Below are 25,147 nucleotides of genomic sequence, written 5' to 3'. Positions count from 1 at the left end.
CATAATATCACATAACTATTCGGGAACCAGTACGGTTTGTGGCATCGTGGCCAACAACTGTGTTTTAATTATTTTATAAATGGATTAAGTGGAAGTTTATTCGAAATGAATTTAGTTATTCAAATATTAATTTTGATATTGACAGTATATCTTTGTGACGCTGGCTATGGAGTGCCAGCTTCATATGATGGAAAACCGTAAGTATACTCCTCCTTTAAACAACCATAGTAACAACTTAGAACATACTTAGTCTCTGTTCGTATATCTAAATAAAAACTTTGATTTAATAGAGCCAAAAACCAAGCGCCTATCAAAATACTGATTCTTAAAACGCAAGGTATCTAATTTTTTTTAATAAATATATTCTATTTGCGGTAAGTAGGATAGCAGTTATTATTCTTAATCTATATATCTACTAATGTGGCTGTTATTAAGTATAGATTTTGTTTACGGAATAGCACTGGCAGGTTTTAAAAATAACTATTTTTTATAAAAAAAATAATGTTCTTCATTCAAATGTTCTTTTCATGTTTATTTCTCTAAAGTTTTTATACGTGTTAATTTCTTTAGTTCATATTTCTGAGCTAATTTAAAACTTATTTGTTTATTTAAATTGAAAAATTTTTTTTTTCTGTTGCATAGTGATCGTTGCAAAGACTATTAGGAAACGAAACTATTACAACAATGTTAATTTCCTGCAATAATCGAAATGCATTGAATACAATCTTTGAACTTCGAACATATCCTTTAATTTATATACATTATTTGTAGGAGACTTGTCACACATTAGGTGACTTAGGTAGGTACTTATATCATTCAGTCCTTTTAAAATTAATTTACTGTCCTTAGTTGTTATTTTAAAAATATTTTAAACTATCTTTATTGTTTAAATTAGGAAAAAATTTCATGACTATCAACAATTTTTTTTATAATAATAACCTTGATTATTATTAACTATATTACCTATAGTTTTAATTAAAACTACGTTTCGTGTATCAAATTTCATTAAAATTCGATAATATAAACGTGATTAAATACTAAATATTTTTGAAACTATTTCGTAGTATATAGAATGAAAACGTTAATAATTCGCACTTATTTGAGAGTGCGTATTAGTGTTCTTCCATAGAAACTAAACATTTTTATGAAAGAATCATCGATAAAATATTACAAAATATTTGGAGACTATCGTATGGAGTTATTATGAGAGACTCGACATTTTTTTTTTCATGAAATTCCTACAGCCTTACGTATTAAGCAGGAGGGAGAGATGGGTGGGTCGTGTCCACCCTAGAATGCCAGCGAAGTTTCACAAAAACATGTCTGAGAGTACATATGCGCTTTTAAGTGGTCAACCCCAATTTATAAATACACTTAATCACAAATAAGCCAATGCCTATAGTATGGATCCATTCTTAGTTTTAAAGTACCATTAATAATTTTGACCTGACCCAGTATAAAAGGTCCTTTAATGTACCTACCTAAAAGGACCAATTTAGAGTAGTATTTAATAATAATAAATTTCTAGGCAATCCGATGTCCAAGCCCCAGCGTATGTGCCGTCGTATCTGAAAAATCAAAAGTTCACAAAAACGGGCTATACTAGATCGAACAGCTTCAGCGGGGCTAAGACTGCTTACAGGGGTACCAAAACCGGGTATTCCGGTACTAAGACTAGTTATGGCGGTACCAAGACAGGATACACTGGTACCAAATCAGGTTATTCCGGCACTAAATCATATGGAGAGAGAAGAACTTGGTACTCTAATTCTGGACGAGCGTAAGTAGCTGCATGTTATATTTTTTTTATGGAATAAAAATGAAATGCTAACCCCACTAGAATATACCTATCAGTATATGCTAGCGTGGCCAGGTCTTGCAACTCATTGTGAATTATCCAGGAATTACCTAATACAATGGTTTGCAGAGAAAATCACACGAAGATCAATCTAACCTGGGTATCTTAATCGTAATGAGACCCGATAATCCCCTATATTTAAATTACATTCCTTCTTTTATATAGATCGTAATCTAGAAGTAGAAACACGGTCATAATAGGTGTTTATAGGAAAATAAAATTTTTGCACAGAGCTTCCTTTAGCGTAAAATATGCATTATCCTAAAACATCCTAAAATATTGGGTGGGACAGGTTATCAATGTAAGAGCGTTATGACCGCTCATTTACTAACATAGGTTAAGTCAATTTATAACTAACAAAATGGGCCTTATGTAGTCTAATTAAATAAATATTATTATTAATATTTAATCGATACAAAATACTTTATTATTATTATAATACGCATTGCAGGAAGTTAGTCAGTCAGTCATGCAGGTGGCTCAGGACCGTACCTTAATTGTCTTGCCAGTATAAAAAAAAAAACACCTCTAGAGAGGATTCGATGATTTTTTTTACAGAGCATTTGATAAACGATCAGATCATATGTGGCATTGTATATTTTATAACGTTTATAGTGTTATTCAAGAACCTTTCTTCCCCATTGGTCTGACTCTTCGAGCTATGTGACCAGCCGATTGCCACATCAGCTTGCTTATCTTTCAGGCTGTTTCGGTCACTTTGGTTCCTTTGTAGATACCTAACGATACAATGGTAGGGGAAAGGGATTGTTAGTAATGGGGAGATTAGTTCCCATCACTATCAATATACCTTATCAGGTTGACCTCTACGCGATTCCCCCTGGAAACCATCTTGACTAATTTATCGTTGAATTCGTCACGATGGGCTAACTGACCTGCCTTTTCATCCTTACCAATCATCCCTCACTGGTGCTCCGCCAGTGTATACCGATGGCACGGGCGGGTTTACCATTCCATTATCAACCATAAAAAAAACGATACAATGGTAATATAACGCTGGCAAAAAAGCATACGGCCCATCTAATAGTAAACAGTAAATAAAACTTATTACTTAGTACATCTTTTTTGAAGGCGCCCATGTTGTATGTAGTCTCCATGGAAAACCTTGTCAGACAAATATAAAATCTTTCATTCTCAATAGTAAATTTAATGAAAATGCACCAAGATTATAAACTAATATGCTTGTATTAATTTCAGACCTAGTTATCAAGAATTTCATGGAAATGCCAATCAACCTTATACTGGTAAGTGTTAAATCTTTTATGTATTAGATCCTAATTTCATGTATTATACAGGGGGAAAGGGATTGTTAGCAATGGAGTTTGACAGCCCCATTGCTAGCAATATGCCCTATTAGGTCGACCTCCACGTGGTTCCCCCTGGAAACCATCGTGAACAATTCTTGTTGAATTCGTCACGATGGGCTAACTGACCTACTTCATTCTCATTTATCATCCATCACTGGTACCTCGCTAGTGTATACCGACAGCACAGGCGGGGTAACCATTCCATTATCACCCATTAAAAAAGAGAACGATTATACATTATCCATAACTCAATGGTTTTATTTGTATTATAGTCATATTTTTGATTGATATAAAATGCTAATATGGTACAGAGGAATAACACCTGAGTCCTCAGGAATGGCAACGCATGGGGGGTATCATGGACGAAATAGTATACTCTGTAATGTCCATGGTACTGCTCATGTCTATAGGCGACGGTTACCACTTTCCATCAGATGGGCCGTCAGCTTGTTTGCCATTCTATATAAAAAATAGTGTCGTGTATTTTTATTTATAAAAATGTTCACGATAGCGGTGCACAGTAAAGCCGTAAAATTAATGTTTTGTTCTGTATTTAACATAATATTGTATCTTGTAATATATAAATAAATAAATAAAATATGACTTTACAAATATTCCCATCTTCTCAATTCCAAAGAGTTTCGAATCATCATATCAGCCTTTTACTGCTAAACACAAGCCTCCCCCTTGGGAGGTTTTTCCAGTAGGTGCCACGCTTAGCAGGCAGGTTGGCAATCGCAGTTAGGCTTTAGAGATGTTTCAAGAGGGACGCTCATGTCCATCCCTCATCCTTCCTTAGTCGCCTCTTAAGATACCTACAGGAAAGGAGGGTGTAGCCTATTCAATGCCAGGACTACACGGCTAAAAGAGATTCGAATGCATAATCGAATTTATATTTGTAGTTCTGCATGCTAAATTCGTTACAAAATTTGTATACAGATAAAACTATTTATAATTCCTAAAATAACAAGACCTAAATTAGATATTAGGTACGTATACGATTATCAGAGAGCGTGGGATGAGCAGCTATCTGTCGATAAACCGGAAACTGGTATAACTCCTAAACAGGATGACAATCTGCATTTACGTACATAAGAGTAGATATATATGACTGTACCCTCACTATGTGTGACGACCCTATGACCTAAATAATGTCAATGCCATAGATAAATCTATCATGACTAGCTATAATGATTATAGGTCACGGCCATCATTATAACCTTATTAATAGGAGGGGAATTCTTTAAGTGAAGAATGGATAGCAGAGAATTTTCAATTAGAATTAAAGGCCTTGACAGACAAGCTTACGAAAAACTATTTTGTGTTATAATATACCAGTAATAATATATAGAACTATTTTTAACATCGATAGATAAGTTGTAATGATGCAAACCATTCGTCTGCTTGTGTGACAGTGATGTGTGTGTGTGTGCTTGTGTCACACAAGAATGTACATGGAAACTGGTTTTTTTAATAGGTGTTTGTAGACATCTAGTACACAATACCATTTTTATAACAATACGTTTATTTTAACAGCAAAATGCGAGCCGGATTGTAAAAACAATGGAATATGTGTGGACACTAACACCTGCCACTGCCCCGCTAACTTCCACGGCCGATTCTGCGAGTTCGAGAAGAAACCATGTCTCGTATACCCGCCGTTGCCAATGAATTCTAACAGAAGTTGTTCGCCAGAGTACGTTACTTTTTAAATATCAAATATAGAATGTCTTTTTTTCTAAACGTTAGATGAATTTTAGATGGTCATTAAATTTGTCTACTCCACCAAAATTCACGATTTACAATCTAATTTATTCTAGAATTTTCTGTGCTACGAGTATCAGAAATCTGACAAGAAATATCTAGAACATATAATTAATATAGAGTTAACAACGAAACTAAGTATTTCTAAACTTAATTTCTTTCTTTTTATGCCTTCCTTATTTTTAAGACTTAATGTATTTACCATCAAAGTTGTCAAAAAGTAAGTCGATCTTTAGATTATTTCGCTTCTTGACGACATTGTAATGAAGAATAAAGAATATTATCAAATGGTAACAGATACTTACATCACATCCCTTGACACGTTGCTTTCTTTAATAGCTTCTGCACAGTGCAGTGTTTGCCCGGACACAAGTTCATCGACGGCACCACAGTAGCCAACATGCGTTGTTTGGAGGGAGAATGGAGACCCACCCGCGCTGACTTCTCCACCATTCCGGACTGTGAGCCGGAGTGCAATCCGGCGTGTCAGAATGGAGGCATCTGTCTCTCCATCAACACCTGCCAATGCCCTGATGGATACAGGGGTCCTCAGTGCCAATATTGTTAGTAGTATACCATATTCACATGCTTTTCATTTAAGATTTCTTTTTGTTAGTTTGTTTAAGTTACATCTTGCAAGCTATATTAGAATCAGTCTCTTTTAAAGATTTTTAAATTTTGTGTGAATACTTTTAATTTTGCTGACAATACAGTATACAACACTGAATATTTTCAAAATGGTCGATGCCACAATTTGGTGGTTTGGTGGATTGCATTTGAAAAGCTTGTTTTTAAACATCTTTTTGATCCGATTTGTTTGTTGATTTTACTTGAACTGTTGCTGTTGCAAATAAATTTACTGCAGTTTATGTCTCAAATTCTAAACTAATTGTAATCGATAAGGCTTACTCTTATAAAATTTTTTTACAAGGTTGAAGTCGCTGTTTTGTTCAAAAAGAAATATTAATTACTTATCTGCATCAAACAACTTCTGTAAATGTAAATACTTATTGCTCCCTAGCTGCAAGTGCCTGCGACATGCGTAAACTTGTCTTCAATGGCGGATACTCTTGTTTCGGTGATGACGACACGTACTCTTGCAAGCTCAATTGCCCCAGTGGCTCTTCATTTAGCACTCCACCAGCGGCACGTTACACTTGCCTCTACAGCACTGGAGTGTTCGAACCGCAACCAATACCTCACTGTGTCTTTAGTAAGTATAAAAATTTTACTGAGATAATTGATATAAAACTGCTATTAAGGAAAAAAAAGAACTGTTATTGTAGGGCACTTATTCAATAAAAAAATACTTATTTAAAGATCCACTTGACTAGAGACGCGCGAGACCCTTAGTTCAGTGGTTTATTGAGCCTGGATAATAAATCCAACTAGTTAATTTTACTGTCCAGACTGCCGGACAGAAACCAGGTCTGTAGCTGGGCAGTAATTTGGCTAGGTAAATGACGACTGACTAATTTAGAGTTTGTATAAGTTTATATAGGTATAAAACTTCTGATTTAAATGGAAATAAATTATATTGCTAGTCAGCATTAATATGTCTACAGGCTAGGGTTGTAACAGAACAAAAAAATAATTTTGAAGAAATAGATACAGGTATTTTATAACTTAAATAATACACGTACAATCGTTTCAATAATATTTATATAATTGTTGCAGATGATGTTATTGTAATACATCCAAGCAATTACGAGAATGTGGTGAGTTACAATAATTAATTATTAAATATGATTATGTAGCCGTGTGGTCCCGGCATAGAACACTAACACTTACATTACTTACATACACCCATTCTAACTTGCCTACCTTGCAGTAGAATTATAATTTTCGTTTATATAATTAATATCCGTTATTGGCTGTATTTATAAGAGACTTAGCATATAAGTTATTTTTTAAAAGTTGTGGATTTTTGTATTAAATAAATAAATAGAATAGGCCACCCCTTCCTTCCCCGTGGGTGTCGTAAGAGTCTATTAAGGGAGGGCGAGTGTTGGGCAGCAGGGTCCCTCCTAAAACATCTCTAAAGCCTAACTGCGCTTGCCTTATGTTCAGCAGTAAACAGTTAAAGGCTGATATGATGATGATAGTGATGAATATGTAAAGTTTAACGATTTCCAAAATTTAGAAGAAAGTACCTGTTGCGGCCTCTTTGACCGGTTTTATCGCTGGCCGCTAAGACATTCTACAATTAAAACTGACAGCTTGGGACAAAACAAAAGGACTTAGAAAAAAGACCGATAAGAAGACGGACATAATTTTGATGACTAATTTGCCTTTTAATTTTAATACATTTTGACGACAAATTCGGACCCTTTGACCTAAAAAGCGGTCCATCGACCTTTCAAGTGGTCCTTCGAGCCGGATTACAACCAACCTATGGTGCAGACACGAAGACAAGCGAAGATGACGACAATTCCGACGACGCTGCTTGCTACTGCTGACCAGGGTGAACATGACCGACAGTCCGTCCGCGGTAGCCGCCAGCCCTCACCCACGCCATCCGCCCGTTCGCACTCTAGTACGTCCACCACGACTGTAGTAAGAAGACAACGACTCCTACAACTACAATTGCAAGCCGCGGAAGAGCGCGCGTTGATACAAACCAGACTCATCGAAGAAAAACTTGCATTATCAGCACAAGCGCTTGAAGATGAAGACAACCTCCTCATGCTCAATAGGACACAGTCGCGCGTGTCCCTACGTCTGCCTACAACCTCAGGTATGGCGTATCAAAATAATATTAGTATGCCTCACGCTATCTCGACGGCTATCAATACTGATACACAGACACAGCCTGAAATGATGCCTGTACCACCACACATTCCTACACGCAGACTAGAGAATGACAACACGAACATGTCTAAACTCCTAGCCAGGCAAACAAGCGCAAAGGAGCTGCCCTTGTATAGCGGTGAGCCTGATGAGTGGCCGTTGTTCTATAGGCAGTATATATCGACAACACAGCTGTGTGGTTATAGTGACGATGAAAACATCGCACGACTAGCGTGCTGCCTGAAGGGCCGTGCGCGTGACGCTGTATCTGCGCTGTTGGTGAGTGCTACAAACCTGAAACTAATAATAGACACATTGAAGTTGCGATTTGGTAGACCTGAATTAATCATAGAAGTCATGTTAAACAAAATAAGGTTCATGCGTGACGTCCGTCATGACGACGTCAATCATTTAATAGAATATGCGACTGCAATTCAAAATGTTGTAGCTACGATGAAAATGACAGAAGAGGTTGGACATCTGACTAATCCCACTTTAATTCGAGAAATAATAAGTAAACTGCCGTCACTATTGAAATATCAATGGAGTATGTATATATCGAATAAAAATGTAAATATTGTTACTTTATGTCATGTATCTGAGTGGCTCATGACCGTAGCTAACGCCGCCACTTATATTGCTCCGCTGCCTATAAGGACTGTAAATAATACTGTTGCGAAGCCGCCGACCAAGCCTGACCATAGACCATGGAGACCGGTGGTGGCTACAGTTTCATCATCATCACCTACATGTGTGCTCTGCAACGGTAATCATCGACTAAGTGATTGTGATGATTTCAAACGGATGACGATAGACGACCGCTGGAAGTTGGTAACTGACAAAAAGTTATGTTTCTCTTGTCTATCTGCACGACACCAACTAAAAGCTTGTAAGAGAAAAATTAAATGTTCTGTTCCTGAATGTATCCGTGCTCATCACACCTTGCTTCATGCTGCTCCACGCGACGAGACTGATGATAGATTAATATCCGTCAATCATGCCGAAACGACAGTGAACAACGACAGTCGAAGCTCGCATGTACTACTGAAGGTCGTGCCAGTAGTTGTATCAGGTACAAAAGGTGACGTCACTACCTTCGCTCTCCTTGATGAAGGCGCATCTGTGAGCCTGGTTGATGCTGCTCTACTCGAGAAGGCTGGCATTACTGGTCCGACGACAAATCTGCACATGCGTGGTGTGTCCGGAATGTCAACCACAGAGACGGACTCGAAAATAGTGTCATTTAATATTCGCGGTTTGAATGAAAAAAATGTGTATAGTGTAAATAATGTTCGTTCTATAAATAATTTGAATATTGTAGTAGATAGTATTTCATATAAAAATATTGTAAATAAATTTCCTTATGTGACTGACTATGTGACAGACTATGACATACGACCTAGAAAGATTGAGTTATTAATTGGACAAGATAATATTGACTTAATTATTACTAGACAAATAATACAAGGACATAAGAACGGACCTATAATATCTAAGACGGACTTGGGTTATGTTGTACATGGGAACATAGGACTTCGTAGTATAGCGAATGACAGAACTATATTACATCTATGCTCTTGTGACGAATTACACGACCTCGTTAAGAGATCTTTTTCCACAGAGTCTTTCGGCGTGAAGCAGACAGGTGACTTTCCTCGTTCTCGAGAGGATCAGCTGGCGCTGAAGATTATGAAACAGACCACGAAACTCTTGCCTCAAGGACGATGGGAGACCGGCCTACTCTGGAGGTCTGATGACGTTCAGCTCCCGAATAGCTACCCACAGGCGAAGAGTAGACTTATAGGTATCCAGAGAAAATTTCGTAGGTATCCTGAGCTTGCTGTCAAGTATGAGGAGAAGATCCAGGAGAATGTTGATAAAGGATACATCTCAAAATTAACTCCTGAAGAGGCCTCGATCCAGACCAATAAGACATGGTATCTTCCTCACTTTGCCGTTTTTAATCCTAATAAGCCTAATAAGTTGCGAATTGTACTTGACTGTGCAGCTAAGTCTGACGGTAAGTCACTCAATGACTTCTTATTGTGTGGACCTGATTTTTTAACATCTTTGCCTGCTGTATTATTAGGGTTCCGTCTAGGCAAATATTGTGTAATTGGTGACATCCAAGAGATGTTTCATAGAGTACTTATTAGGGAAGATGACCGACACGCCCAAAGACTTCTCTGGAATAATGACGTTTATGTCATGAATGTCATGACTTTTGGAGCTGTCTGTTCACCATCATCAGCTCAATATGTAAAAAATTTGAATGCTCGTAGATATGAGGCGACTCACCCAGAAGCTGTCAAAGCTATTATAGACCACCATTACGTCGACGACTACATCCACTCTTTTGACGATGAGGATGACTTGGTACGCGTAGTGGATGATGTAATACGTATACATGCTGCAGGTGGCTTCAATATAAGGAATTTTGTCTCTAATTCTCATACACTATTGGAACACTTACCTTCAGACAAGCTATCCCCGTGTATCCTGAAGATCCTCTCTGACTCCAAGGATGATCAGGTAGAACGTGTGCTTGGAGTGCGCTGGAACCAGGATTCCGATGAGTTTATCTTTCTATTGAAGCTTCCTAAGGTGAGCGAGGACATTAAGTCAGGGGTGAAGAAACCAACCAAGCGTGACATATTAAGATTGACGATGTCCATTTTTGATCCTTTGGGTTTCCTCTTATATGTGACAGTGAAGGGGCGAATTCTCCTGCAAAATATCTGGAAATCCAAAATCAGCTGGGACGATGAAATCGAATCGACTAGTTTCAAGGAATGGCAGTTATGGTTGTTGGAATTACAAAAGGTCAGCGACTTTAGACTTCCTCGTTGGCTTTTTACTGACATGTGTGACAAACAAGCTGACTTAGAACTTCACATTTTTTGCGATGCAAGCAGTAAGGCTTATGCGAGCGTTGCATATCTACGCGTCAAGATGTCAGATGGTAGTTGGCATGTAGCTTTCGTCTTGGCACGTGCTCACGTCGCACCACTCAAAGTAATGAGCATACCTCGTCTCGAGTTACAGGCTGCCTTGCTGGGTGCTAGACTAGCTCACACTTTGAAGCAACACTTTGATGCAAGCATAACACTTTGGTCTGACTCTATGACTGTTCTGAGCTGGCTTCGTTCTGACAGCGGTCGTTTTAAGCCTTTCGTCGCCCATCGTGTCAGCGAGATCTCCGAGTTAACCGACGTTAATCACTGGAGGTGGGTACCGTCAGGCCTAAATGCAGCAGACGATGCAACTAGAGAGACAGTTACCGAGGATAATACGAGATGGTTATATGGACCACAGTTTCTCCGGGGATCCAAGGAATTCTGGCCGTCAGAAGAGACTGAATTCGTTGTTGATCCTGACGACGTTGAGGTGAAAACCATCTTAGTTTTAACTGAAATGTCCGTTAATCTGCCTGACGTCAGCCGATTCTCAAAGTTTTGGAGGCTAATAAGAAGTACCGCGTGGTTCTACCGCGCTGTATGTAACTGGACTCACAAAGATAACAGAAAACGAGGTGAATTGACAGCGGACGAAGTTAAAGAAGCAGAGAAGGCGCTTATTAAGGATAGTCAAAGAAGAATGTTTTCTGACGATATTAAAAATATTAAAAAATGTGGACAAGTGGACAAAGAGAGTTCCCTACGCCAATTGACGCCATTTCTGGATGGAGACGACATTCTCCGCGTTGGTGGGAGGATTCGCGATGCGAATGTTGGCAATGACACTCGACACCCAATCATTTTGCATCCAAAAGACAAATTTACGCGTCTCATCATGCACCAGTACCATCAAGATGCAGCCCATAGTGGACGGGAACTGGTATTTAATAATCTTCGACAACGTTTTTGGATAATTGGTGGAAGGAACGCTGTCAAGTTTATTTGGAATGACTGTCAGTTATGTAAAATAAGGAGAGCAAAACCTGACCCACCTCTGATGGGACCATTACCCGATATAAGGCTGACTCCTGGTGGACGCGCTTTCCAGTATACGGGTCTGGACTATTTCGGCCCAATGCTGGTCAAGGTAGGTCGTCATCGAGAGAAGAGATATGGAGCTCTTTTCACCTGTCTTACGGTTCGAGCTATCCATATTGAGGTGACACATGATTTATCGACAAGCAGCGCTATCATGGCCATCCGACGTTTCATTGCTCGTCGTGGTTGCCCAAGACAAATATGGAGTGACAATGCCACCACCTTTAAAGGAGCCGACCGTGAGCTGAAATTGTCCGTGGCGTCCTTGGACAAAGACGAACTAACTCGGTTCGGAAGTACAAGGGGTATTGACTGGCACTTTATCGCCCCTAACGCCCCTCATATGGGAGGTTGTTGGGAGCGAATGGTGCGCTCTGTTAAGACTGCTCTCCGTGTCACTCTAAAAGAAACAGCGCCGAGTGATCAAGTTCTGTCAACACTGCTAGCGGAGACAGAACATTTTGTAAATAGTAGACCACTAACGTATGTACCTATTGACAAGGACGACGACTTACCTTTAACTCCGAATGACTTTTTGATGACGAAGACAAATGACATTGACCATCCTTTGGGTATCTTTGACGACGATGACTTACTTCGACGATCCTGGCGTCACTCCCAGCGACTGGCCGACCTTACCTGGAAACGTTAGGTAAAAGAGTACCTACCAACTTTGACAAGACGAGACAAATGGTTTCGTCAAGAAACACGACCGTTAATGACTGATGACGTTGTAATTGTAACTGACGATCAACTCCCACGAAACCAGTGGCCCAAAGGACGAGTGACGGCAGTGTATCCTGGGAAGGACGGCAGGGTTCGAGTAGCTGACGTGCTGACTTCGACCGGACTCTATAAGCGACCAGTGACAAAGCTGACCAGATTGGACGTCCGCGCCTAGGCCTTGCCTGGAGTATTGGCTTCCAATACTGGAGGTGGGGATGTTGCGGCCTCTTTGACCGGTTTTATCGCTGGCCGCTAAGACATTCTACAATTAAAACTGACAGCTTGGGACAAAACAAAAGGACTTAGAAAAAAGACCGATAAGAAGACGGACATAATTTTGATGACTAATTTGCCTTTTAATTTTAATACATTTTGACGACAAATTCGGACCCTTTGACCTAAAAAGCGGTCCATCGACCTTTCAGTACCTTATAAATAAGACTGATGAGTTTTTTTTTAATGGTGAAAATGGTATGGTAATCCCACCTGCGCTAACGGGATACGCTGGCGGAGCACCAGTGAAGGGTGATAGATGAGAATGAAAACAGGCCAGTTAGCCCATCATGATGACTTCATCAGGGATTAACCATAATAGTTTCCAGGGGGAACCGCGAGGAGGTCGACCTGGTTGGGTATATTGTTAGCAATGGGATTCTCAGTCTCCATTACTAACAATCCCTTTCCCCCCAAACTGATGAGTTTAGGACGACAGGCTTTAGATATATATACATATATGCCAAAATAAAAACCTCTAAACTGTTTCCAAAAGGAGCCAGGCCTTCAATGCGTCTATGTCATTGTCTGGTTGTTTTGTAATTTTTTTTTATGTCACTATATTATGCAATGACGTTGTCATTTTTGATCTGATTTTGGTAATTCTTTTTCCAATCTCCCGTGTCGATTTTGTATTGTGATTATAGAAGCTTCCATCTTTTCTCGATCTTTTGTTTGTTTTCGTAATCTTTTGTTTATGAAGAAATCGTTAATTATTTTTGTCTATCTGATCTGATTAGAGCGTCTACGAGAGCCATTACAATGTGACCAGCTCGAGTCAGACCAGCTACGGTTACGGTCTCGGCCACAACCTTGAGTACGGTGGTAGGAAGGAGAACGCTGTGGTGGTGATACAAGACATGACGCCCAAAGGAGGCACCTGCCTCTCGTGGGCTGGAGTACATTACAAAACCTTTGACGGCAAGATTTATAGGTAAAAGTATTTTAAATAATATCTACATAATGTTAATATAATGTATTCGATGTCAGTTATGGGTTATTAAGGTAAAATCTATGGCATGAAGATTTTATTATGGAGTCTTTTAATAGATGAAGTTACTGAACTTATTTCTTTCATCCTTATTTAACTATATTTACCATTTTTTTTTATCAAATAGTTCTTCTATCTACTAGCAGCTTCATCTATCTACATGGATGTCTCTGTCTTACTCGTGTTTCTCCCCCTAATCAACTCTATGAAATATCAACAATGAAATAAAAGAGCACGGAAGTCCTTAGTCAAGCAACGTATAGCATCAAACAAATAGCAATGCATGGATATAACAGTGTGTTTTATTATGCGCATGATGTTCATGTCTATAGGCAACGGTTACCTTTTTCCATCATGAGCCGCTAGCTAGTTTGGCATTCTAATGTAAATTTGTTTTAAAACAAAGTTACATAACTCACAAATAGTGTTTTTTTTAATGGACGATAATGGTATAATAGCTCCGCCTGCGCTATCAGTTAGCCCATCGTAACGAATTCAACGATAAATTAGTCGCGATGGTCTCCAGGGGGAACCGCATGAAGGTTAATCTGATAGGGTATATTGATAGCAATGGGGACTAAGCTCCCCATTACTAACAATCTCTTGCCTCCTATAGATAGGGGTTATCCCATAATACAATAAACAAACATAATAGTTTAAATATATATAGTTTAATAAAGGAAATGCCTTTTGTTCTATAGTTTATTCTAATTTTCTACAGCTTCGAGTCTCCCTGCGAGCATATCCTGTTACGGGATGCTAAAGAACACAAGTATACTGTGGTGATCAAACACAACGAGTGCAAGAGGAAGCCGTACTGCCCCAGCGAACTCACCATCTACTTGGAGGACAAACCGTACATGCTTAGCGCTGGAGGTAAGACATCTAAGACTTTAATGCTTGTCCTATTCTATATAATTTAAAGTGCCGTTTGGTCTCTGCATAGAATGGATCAATAGATGGGTGCTGTAAGCTACGACTATGGGAATTTAATTGTCAAGAAATGGGCAGCAGTGTCCCTCTTAAAACATCTCTAAAACCTGACTGCGGTTGCCAATCCACCTGTCAAGCGTGGCAACTATTGATAAAACCCCCCCAAGGGGGCTTATGTTCAGCAGTGGATAGTTAAAGGCTGATATAATGACCACCAGAATGTCTGAAAAAATCTGCATTATAAAACTCTGTAATACAATGCCACTTGTTGCAGAGGATGGTTCAGTGGTATTCCGCAGCACCAAGCGGCTGCTGCCGATGCCGGCGTCGCTGCCCGGCATCCGCGTCTCCATGCCGGCGGACTTCGTGCTTGTCAACCTTGACGCAGCCGGTGTCACCATCAAGTGGGATGTCAACGTGAGTGTGACATTTTAAAACTACTATAAGATTATTATTTAAATTGTATTTTGATCAATTACTCGGTCATTTTTGTGCTTACAACTCGCAAAAAAAGGGTAATGATGTTCCTTCAGGGTCGACAACTTGCTCGTATTGCCACTGGTATTGCATGTGTTCATAGGCTATGGTAACCGCTTACCATCAGATGGGCCGTATGCTTGTTTCCCACTTCAGTGGTATAAAAATCTGTTTTTTTTTTATTTCACCATATAAACCAAATTAACAAAGAAGCATACCAAAAACTACAGAGGTTTGTTTACCTATTGATTACTCCATCTATATATGTCAATACAATTCAATGCAAATAGATGGAGTAATAGATTCATTGAACTGTTGTGAATGTAACTCTTGTTTAATAATTATTCTTAAATTATAGAATGTGGTTTTGGTGGACGGAACAGTCCAACTGTGGAACAACACAGAAGGTCTCTGTGGTACATTGGACGGGAACCCAGAAAACGACATGAGGACTAAAGTCGGATCAATTGCGAAGACCAAGTCTGCAATGGCTGCGTCGTGGCAGGTCAACAAAATTGGAGGTATGTATGTTACTTCTTAGATTTTGAGTGGGGACCCCGAAAAGGTAAACGCAGTGAAGGACGGCCCCCTCAAATGCATTGCAGGGAGTCAATGGATGTAGGGTGGCTTAGGACCGTTCCTTATGGTAGTATATGGAGGAGCCTTTGTTCAGCTGTTATCAGATAATGATGATTTTTTTTATACATTCGGCCATAATTTTTATTATTACGTATTCTGTCAAACGTAATATGGTTAGCTGATCATCTACACTAATATTATAAAGAGGAAAGATTTGAATTTTTGTGTGTATGTTTGTAATGAATAAACTCAATAACTGCTTTGCCGATTTCAAAAATTCTTGCACCACCTGATAGTGGCATTCACTCTAAGTAACATAGGCTATATTTATTGCTAGAAAAGATTAGGAATCCTTACTTTAGTAACGTAACTCAAGGTGTAAAAAATGCTATAAAATTTGCGTTGCGGAAACTATTGATGATAGAACAAAAGTTTGTTCTACAATATTGAAGAAAATATCAATAACTATAAAAAACTTAGCGATATTATATGTCCAACTATTATCGTTATGTCACAATAACCACTTTTTAAAATATTATAAAAATGTCCACCCGTGCGAAGCCGGGCTGGGCCGCTAGTAAAATCATAAAATAATGAGATCTTTTTTAAAATAAAATCTATAGTAACAGCGATTTTTAAAGAAACCTCTCCAAATAAACATATATTCGAACACACTATTTACAGATATATGTGAGGGTAGCCCCAGCGAGGTGAACGCATGCGCTTCTAAAGCGGACGAAGACATGAAGAAAGCTTTGCAGTTTTGCACAAAAGTATTCAGCAAGGAGAAATTCCGCAAGTGCTCCAAGGTTAGTACGTTCAGTATTAAATGTAAAGTAAAGCTTAAGTTTTCTAATATTTGACATGTGTATAATTAAAACGACGTATGGTCCCAGCATAGAATCGGCCACACCTTTATATTCCGATGGGTATCGTAAAAGGCAACTAAGAGAATTTAATGACCCAGGGGTGGACAGCAATGTCTATTTAATTAAGTGGAAACTTAAAATATCATCAAAGCCTAACTGCGATCGCCAATCCGCTAAACGTGGCAAGTATTGACAAAACCTCTCTTATGAGGGAGATTTATGTCCAGCAGTAGACAGTTAATGGCTTATATAATAAAATTAAATCGAGACAATATCAAAACTAAAAGGAAATCTCATCACAATTTTTTCTTATTTTGTGTACTCGTGGTCTTATCTATGTATCTAGGTGTCAGTTACCAATTTCCATCAGTCTTTTTAGTATATTTATTAATGCAGGTAGAAACAAAAAAAACATACTTTTGATATCGATTACGGTTAATATCTATGTTATTACTACTACAGCATGGGGTTCTTTAAAAGGGGGGTAAAGAGGTTTCTTCAGGATCGACAACGCGCGCGTAATACCTCTGGTATTGCAAGCGTTCATAGGCTACGGTAACCGGTTACCATCAGGTGGGCCGTATGCTTGTTTGCCACCTCAGTGGTACGTCTATGGGTTGATTTTAATCTATGTCTATGGTCTATTAATAATATATTTTTATTTAATATTTTACAGGTTATGGATATATCGATGCTACTTGAAACGTGTCAGTGGGACTACTGCGCCTGTACAAGTAGTTTGAGTAAGTTTACTGAAAATTAAGAGATTCTAGAGAAGACAGTCAGGAACGAATATAATGGCGTGAATTTACTGGGTACAGAGGAATAACACCTTAGTCCTCAGGAATGGCAACGCATGGGGGCGTATCATGGGCGAAACAGTATACTCTGTTATGTCCATGGTACTGCTCATGTCTATAAGCGACGGTTACCACTTTCCATCAGGTGAACCGTCAGCTTGTTTGCCATTCTAAGTTGTATAAAAAAAACTACACTAATATAATACATTTACAGTTATTGATTGATGTATTAAAGTTTCATAGACCCGAGTATCTCTTTTCTAACTGGTACCCCGCCAGCGTATACCGATGGCGCAGGCGGGGTTGCCATTCCATTTTCACTCATAAAACAAAACAAACTAACTATTCTACATTCCATTAAAATACTTTCTAATTACCATATGTTTGTGTAGCTCCAGAAGAATGCGCCTGCAGCACAGTATCGGTATACGCTAAGGAATGCTTAAGACATGGCGTTGAAGAAATGAAGTCCTGGAGAGATCCTGATACCTGCCGTGAGTGTTTATATGTCTATGAATGAAAGAATGAGTTTTTTTTTTTTGCATAACACAATAAAGGAAATAAACAAGACAATTAATAAATGTAACGATACAGTTGAACAAGTACAGTAAGGCAGTCTTATTGCTGTAAAACAAAAGATAAATTAACATAAAATACATAAATAAAGAAAGAAAAGATAATCTTACACTTGTCACTTGAAATCATCAATGTATTTTGTACTTCTAATGACAACAGGTAATGAATTCCATAACTTAATGCTAGAAACAGTGAAGGAATTGTGATAAAATTTAGCGGAATGAGAAGGTGTCATAAGCGAAAGGTTTTTGGAAGAGTGTAGTGTTGAAGTATGGGTAAAGAAGAAAAATTTAAAACGTTCTTTAAGATAAGCAGATATGATCTATGACATAGCAATTAGAATAAATAGTTTAAAGACCTCCGCAAATCTCTGTCTCATCAATTAATTCTGCTTCCAAATAGCTTCTTGTATGTGTACAATAAAGTATAAATAAAAAACTTTGGTATTTCTACAGCTATGCATTGCCCCGAAGGCAAGCTTTACAAGTCATGCGGGCCCGACATCCAACCTAGCTGCGCATTCCCCTCACCAACTAAATCTGACAACTCCTCCTGTGTCGAGGGCTGCTTCTGCCCTGAAGGCCAGCTATTGGAAGGCGGAAAGTGTGTTACCAAGGACGAGTGCCCTTGTCGCCTGAGGAACCGAAGTTTCAAACCGGGTTCGGTTATACCTAAAGATTGTAATACTTGGTGAGTGTTTTTCTATAAAAGACATTTCAATTAAGCAGTTCGTTTAATGTGCTTTAAATAGGGATTCTTACCGAAGAAAAATAGGTTTCTAATGTAATCGAATATCCCGCAATCGAAAGCTTACTCTGATAGATCGGCTGGCCGGCAACTGCTTCTTTGGTAAATCCTTGCTAGGTAAATGGTCATTTAGCAGTTCTCCCAGCAGCAGTATTTCCGAACCCATACGACATCATAACCTTCAAGAAAACAGTATATTCCTTTTTAAAAGGCCGGGAGTACACCTGCAATGCCTCTGGTGTTGCGGGTGATCATGGGCGCACAGTCACTTACCGTCAGGTGTGCATGCTCGTTTACCCCTGTGTTATAAAAGAAATCTCTATCTTCTTGACCTATTGTGGAGTAGGCAAATGGATGTAAAGGACGTTTTCGTTAAAAAAACATGCTCAAATCATATTAGCACAGTTAAATATTATATAAATGATTATGAAGTAAAGAGAAAAAGAGAGATATTTGGGGTACATATGTTTCTTTTCCTACCCTACCTATCTACATGAAATTTTGAGACAGAAAATGTACGATTTGCCTTTAGTACGTGTCAAGCAGGCGAGTGGACATGCACACAAGTGGCTTGCGGCGCCCGCTGCAGTGCAGTCGGTGACCCTCACTACACCACGTTCGATGGCCTGCGGTACGACTTCATGGGACACTGCACCTATATCCTGCTCAAGACAGACAACGTCACTATCGAAGTTGAGAATGTTGCGTGTTCCGGTGCTATCACTGAGGTTGGTAGTATGAGATCATAGACAATTTTTAAATGTTTACAAAACCTTTGTAACTGGAAGCAAAATTCTTTACTAAGTAATTATCAACTGAATAGGAAAGTCATCTACAAAGTGACGAAACCGTCGTCATCTCTATTATTTTGTTAACTCCTTATTCGGCGACTATTAAATTTATAAGAAACTTAGCTTGAAAATTTCCATTAAAGCAATTCTATGAAAGAATATAAATAATATGGATTTATTCTTCTATTTTACTCTTTCATGCTATAAATACTTTCCAAGAACTAAATAATCTTAAGTTACTTCAGCGACAACAGCACACAGTCCTATAGACGTCACATTGTTTTTTGTAGGCTATGAACTTAGCACCATACAAAGGTGCTGGCAAACCATCCTGCACCAAATCAGTGACTCTGAACTACGATGGGGCCAGTATCCATCTGAAGCAAGGCGGGTTTATCCTCGTCAACGGCAAGGAAGTCACCGCGTTGCCGGTCACTGTAGGAAAGATCAGGATACGAGCTGCCTCTTCGCTCTTTGTTATAGGTAGGTCACGTATATTTTTCGCTATGGTATTAGTGCTCTGTGCGAACTTTCAGTTCTTTTAGCTTCTTTCTTATTTCTTTTTTTAACATTTATATGGTTATATCTTTGTTGCTTTTTTTCTTTCTCAAGAACTTTTTTAATTTTTCTCAATCAATTTAAATTTCAATTTTTATCCTTTAAATACTCGTGCAAGCCATAAGAGATTTTCTTTCTGTAAAGATTAAATACTTAATATAATCTAATATTTTTAGTGCAACTACCGATTAAAGTGGACTTATGGTGGGACGGAAGCACTAGGGTGTTCGTAGATGTCCCACCGACGTTACAAGGAAAAACACAGGTAAATAAATGGCCTTAAATTTTCCATTTCATGCTTTATGGGTGTGTTTGCTACTTACTATATTTCGTCAAATAAACCTCCATGTGCCATGGATCCATTGGTAATCCATGGAATTTAGTAGCTCGGTTCCGTTATACAAAACGTCATTATACATTGGAGTATGAAGTACAGTAATGTATATTTTCATTCAGAGAGAGTTTTGGACATGTTAATAACAATAGTTCAAAGCCACCAAAGATTATAGTTTAAATTATAATAAGATCACCAATTTTATCAGGGTCTTTGTGGAACCTTAAATCTGAACCAAAAAGACGACTTCTTAACTCCTGAGGGTGATATTGAGCAGTCAGCATTAGCATTTGCAAATAAGTGGAAGACTAGAGAACTCTGCGATGATGTGGCCGCTACAGAACCAGAGCACCCTTGCAAAGCCAACATTGAGAATAAGGAGGCTGCTGAGAAGTATTGTAGTAAACTGAAGAGTAAACTGTTTGAAGGTATGTTTTGATACTTATTTCTTAATGACTAAGTTTGTACAAACTTACCTGGTATGAGGAAGGCTGTTAGCAGCTCCTTCGATTTAGGAGACTTCAGCCATTACTTCTAATTGCATGTAGTTTTAAAGTGAAATGATACTCCAGAAATTTGTCACTACTTATTTAAAAGGATTATATTTTTCAATGTAATCATGGTGTAATGAGAAGTTTAGGAATGGAAACGCATGAAAATTGCTATGGGTATCCCAATGCATTATGTGATGATAGATGTGAAAGTGACTATGTCTATTTGTTACCTCTTAACACCTTAACGGCTTAACCGATTACTTTGGTATAAATTTATTATATGTTTTGGAGAACGCTAAGCTATTTCTTATCCTTTTTTCTTAATAGATGATAATGGAAACGTAACCCCCGCCTACGCTATTGGCATACACAGGCGGTACACCAGTGAGGGATGATAGGTGAGGATGAAGCCGGTCGATGATGATGAGTGATGAGTTCAACAATAAGTTAATCACGACGGTTTCCAAGGGAAACTGCGAGAAGGTCGACCTGATAGTGTTTTATTTCTAGCAATGGGGTTGTTAATCTCTGATACCAACAAGCCCTTCTACTCCTATTTTTTATCCCGATCAAGCGACATCGTAAAAGCTAGTAGAATCAAACTTTTGAGGTATGCGGATTGTAAAGCGTGTGCGGCGGTGTGACGTATGCCCTCAGAGTGCCACTGGTACGAGGACGTGGAGCCGTACTACAGCGCGTGCGTGTACGACATGTGCGCGTGCGGCGGCGACGTGCCGCGCTGCCTGTGCCCGGCGCTCGCCCACTACGCCTCGCAGTGCGCGCGCCTGGGCGTGCGCCTGCAGTGGCGCTACAGCGTCAAGGAGTGCGGTCAGTACACACGCGCACACACGCGCACACACACACGCACACACACACACACACACACACACACACACACACACTTGAGACTGTGCTTTGTTGTCCTCACAGGTTTCCATTCTATTAAAAGTTAGCAGTTGAGCTGTTGAGTTGGCTTTGAATACCATACTTGTTCTTTCACGATTATCAAGGATCTTAGTCAAATACTACAAGTAGCCATATCTATTTAACGGTTTTAACACAATTCTATATATTGTGTCAAAACCGTTAAATAGATAGAAGGATGTAATAATGAAGTAAACCTGAACTGCCGTCTGGTTCCGGTATAGAATGGGCTACCTTATCCTTTTCCGTCGGTGTCGTAAGAGACGACTTAGAAAACTTTATGGTCAAAATACGGGCTGCAGAGTCCCTGTTAAAACATTACCCAAGCCTAACTGCGGTTGTCAAACCACCTCCCCCAACCCCATAGAGGAAGCCTGTTTAGCAATGGACACTTAATGAATTTTCGCTTCTCGTCGCTAGAAAAATACTCAGACCGATGAAACTCTATTTGTCGTCGTTAAATGATGACGAAACTTTGTATGTACAAGCATTTAATTCGCATGTGTTCAGATTTGAATAATAATATGATATGACAGTAAAAATATTATTGGGCACAAAATTTTCATGTTAAAATAGACTGTAACATATGAGTGATGCGAGTACTCACGAACTGCTAATTACTCCTCTCCATCCAAAGCCGTTGCCTGGAAGAGATCGCTCTTAGCGATAAGGTCGCCCATTGTTTTCTCATTGTGATTATTTCTTGTAATTATTTATATTTATAATAAGTTTACTATTGTAATTTTTTGGAGGAAACAATAAAAAGTATCTATCTATCTATCTATAACTGCAGATTTACCATTAGGCGGACAGTAGTATATTTTCCTAGTTTCGGCTAAAAAAGGAATCTCTACCTCTCAGAACTGTCGTGTACGGGTGGACAAGAGTATACGGTGTGTGCGGACAGCTGCCTGCGACAGTGCTCGGACCTGGCGCTGCAGGACACCTGCCGCCCCAGCTGCGTCGAGGGCTGCGCCTGTCCTCCAGGACAGGTAAGTTCGATTTAAGGCATTCATTGTCTTGCCAATTGATAGGTTGCTAATTGTACTTCTTAAAAGAAAAACCATGTTCATTTTTGTTTACAAGTTTACCATTTTATATGATCAGTACTTGCTCTTGACAGCATTGGTGTTACTGTCATCCATAGGCTACAGTGACCCTCAGACCATCAGACAGACTGTATCACTTCTTGGACCCTATCTCTGATAGGGTAGTCAGGAGAATATTTAATATCTGTCCATATCATATTAAAATAAAATTTGACAATTTAACTTAAGCTTAATCATAAGCAATAGTGTTAATAATTGAAAATAGACAGTATTGGGTAATATTGAATGCAGAATACTTGGATTATGTAAATATATGATAAAGATGTTTAGAAAAGAATAGAATTATTCGAATGATATTAATAGAGATCAATAGAAAAGAATCATCAAATGGCGTGGCTCAGGACAGGTAATTTGAATGATTGAATGAGTATATTTTATTTGCATTATATAATATAGTTAATAAGCAAGACAATAAATATAACGATACAGTTGTATAAGTACAGTAAGGCGGTCTTATTGCTGAGAGCAATCTTTGAAAATTATGATAAAAATGTAAAAAGAAAAAAACAAGAATATTATTGTTACAAGGTTTTGGATGACAACGGTGTATGTGTGCCGGTCGGACTCTGTCCTTGCTACCATAAGGGCATGAAGTTCAATGCTGAGTATAAGGAAGTGAGACCTGGGAGACGGGAGAGAGAGCTGTGGTAAGTACTTTCACTTTCCTAATAAAAATCTAGGTATATTTATGTTTTATTAGACGAAAAAATAAAAATAAAGAAAAAATGGAAACTGCATACTATTTTTTTATGGGTGAAGATGGAATGATAACTCCGCCTGCGCTACAGGTATACGCTAGCGGGGTACCAGTGAGTGTTGCTAGGTGAGGATGAAGTCAGGTCAGGCGGCCTATCCTGATGAATTCATCGGGCATTATTCAAGATTGTTTTCATGGGGTACCGTGTGGAGATCGACCTGATAAAGTGTATTGCTAGCAATGGAGCCATTAGACCCCATTACTAATAATTTCTCCCCCCCCCCCTCCTTCCTTCCTCGATAATTACATATTGCAACATATAAGTGACTAGTTATAATAGTTTCAATATAAATAAAAAATCAGTAAATACCGTTTAGAACGGACTTTTTTAATTATTAACTGTGTCCCATGGTTCTGTCCGCGTGAATCTGTATATAAAGTATTCTGAGTGTTAAGATAAGATATAACCTACCCGTGTACTAGATCTCATAGAAATCCATTCAATAGTATTTGCGCGAAAGAGTTTTTTTTTAATGGATAATAATGAAATAGCAACCCTACACGTGCTAACACTATACGCTGGCTGGGCGCCAGTGAGAAATGATTGGTGAGAATGAAAAGGTAGGTCAGTTACCCCATCGTAATGAATACACCTAGGATTTAGCACGATGGTTTCCAGGCGGGACCACATGGAGGTCAACCTGAAAAGGTATATTGCTAAAAATAGGACTGGTACTCCGTATTACTAATAATCCTTCCCCCCCCCTGCGTGAAAGAGTAACAAATATCCATCGTATAAAGATGACACGGTACTTTATACAAGTACCTAGATGCAACAATATATCATCTATATTGATTAAAAAAACCCCTACTTCCAAGTCTATAACTCTTCTTCGTAAAACTTATGGATCTAAACGACTAACTATAGTGTAATAATGTGACAGTACATGCGTGGGTGGTCGATGGGAGTGCAAGCCGGCAACTGAAGACGACATCCAGAACTACCCGCCCGCCGAAGACCTGAAGAGCAACTGCAGTGCTACCGACCACATGGAATTCACCACATGCGTCATCGCTGAACTTCTCACATGCAAGGTTGGCTATATCTATTTGCAATTTCATTTTTCGTAGTGTCTTGAAAAGAAAGTAAATGGTCTCTGTGAAAGATGGCATGCAGGAAGAGGAAGATTTATTGCCACCAACACCATATTTTTTTTATATAAATAAGTCTTGGTTTTCCTTTTACAAATAAATAAATATAAATGGAATGTTTGGATAATTTGGGTGGATCCCAGCAGCAGCAGGTCTCTAAAAACTTCACCAAAAAGCCCAACTGCGGATGCCAACCCTCCTGCTAAGCGTGACAACTAATAGGGAAACCTTCCAATAGAAGGAGACCTATGTTCAGCACTGAAGATATGATGATGATAAAGTGGATCCCTAGTACGTGAAATGATTACCTTAAAAATATTGCAGGAATTCAACGAATATCGATAGTTCAGGACCATTTCGTATGCCAGTTTATAGTAAAGGTTAC

General features: G+C 38.8%; 2 protein-coding genes across 2 annotated transcripts in view; both read left to right on the top strand.

Annotated features, from left to right (window-relative positions):
* Positions 1–7: 7 nt before the first annotated feature.
* The window catches only part of LOC113515727 (hemocytin), a 68,623-nt gene continuing 43,483 nt past the window's right edge, over positions 8–25,147 (top strand). The window contains exons 1-23 of the mRNA XM_052901498.1: positions 8–197; positions 1,529–1,780; positions 3,074–3,120; positions 4,720–4,879; positions 5,287–5,510; positions 5,969–6,160; positions 6,625–6,665; positions 13,472–13,665; positions 14,444–14,598; positions 14,930–15,072; positions 15,491–15,653; positions 16,396–16,520; positions 17,257–17,323; positions 17,773–17,874; positions 18,412–18,646; positions 19,236–19,431; positions 19,785–19,977; positions 20,229–20,317; positions 20,595–20,814; positions 21,538–21,708; positions 22,666–22,796; positions 23,442–23,560; positions 24,555–24,705. Of these exons, the coding sequence (XP_052757458.1) occupies positions 106–197; positions 1,529–1,780; positions 3,074–3,120; positions 4,720–4,879; positions 5,287–5,510; positions 5,969–6,160; positions 6,625–6,665; positions 13,472–13,665; positions 14,444–14,598; positions 14,930–15,072; positions 15,491–15,653; positions 16,396–16,520; positions 17,257–17,323; positions 17,773–17,874; positions 18,412–18,646; positions 19,236–19,431; positions 19,785–19,977; positions 20,229–20,317; positions 20,595–20,814; positions 21,538–21,708; positions 22,666–22,796; positions 23,442–23,560; positions 24,555–24,705 (3,462 nt within the window). The 5' untranslated portion in view covers positions 8–105. The remainder of the gene's footprint in view (positions 198–1,528; positions 1,781–3,073; positions 3,121–4,719; positions 4,880–5,286; positions 5,511–5,968; positions 6,161–6,624; positions 6,666–13,471; positions 13,666–14,443; positions 14,599–14,929; positions 15,073–15,490; positions 15,654–16,395; positions 16,521–17,256; positions 17,324–17,772; positions 17,875–18,411; positions 18,647–19,235; positions 19,432–19,784; positions 19,978–20,228; positions 20,318–20,594; positions 20,815–21,537; positions 21,709–22,665; positions 22,797–23,441; positions 23,561–24,554; positions 24,706–25,147) is intronic.
* Positions 6,973–13,054, top strand: LOC128202181 (uncharacterized). Its single transcript, XM_052901503.1, is given in 1 exon segment — positions 6,973–13,054. A coding segment is annotated over 1 exon segment (5,292 nt). The 5' UTR covers positions 6,973–7,341; the 3' UTR covers positions 12,634–13,054.

This window comes from Galleria mellonella, unplaced genomic scaffold, assembly GCF_026898425.1.
Source record: "Galleria mellonella isolate WM207_F2 unplaced genomic scaffold, CSIRO_AGI_GalMel_v1 utg78, whole genome shotgun sequence".
Taxonomy (NCBI): Eukaryota; Metazoa; Arthropoda; class Insecta; order Lepidoptera; family Pyralidae; genus Galleria; species Galleria mellonella.
This window is presented reverse-complemented; position numbering and strand designations above follow the sequence as displayed.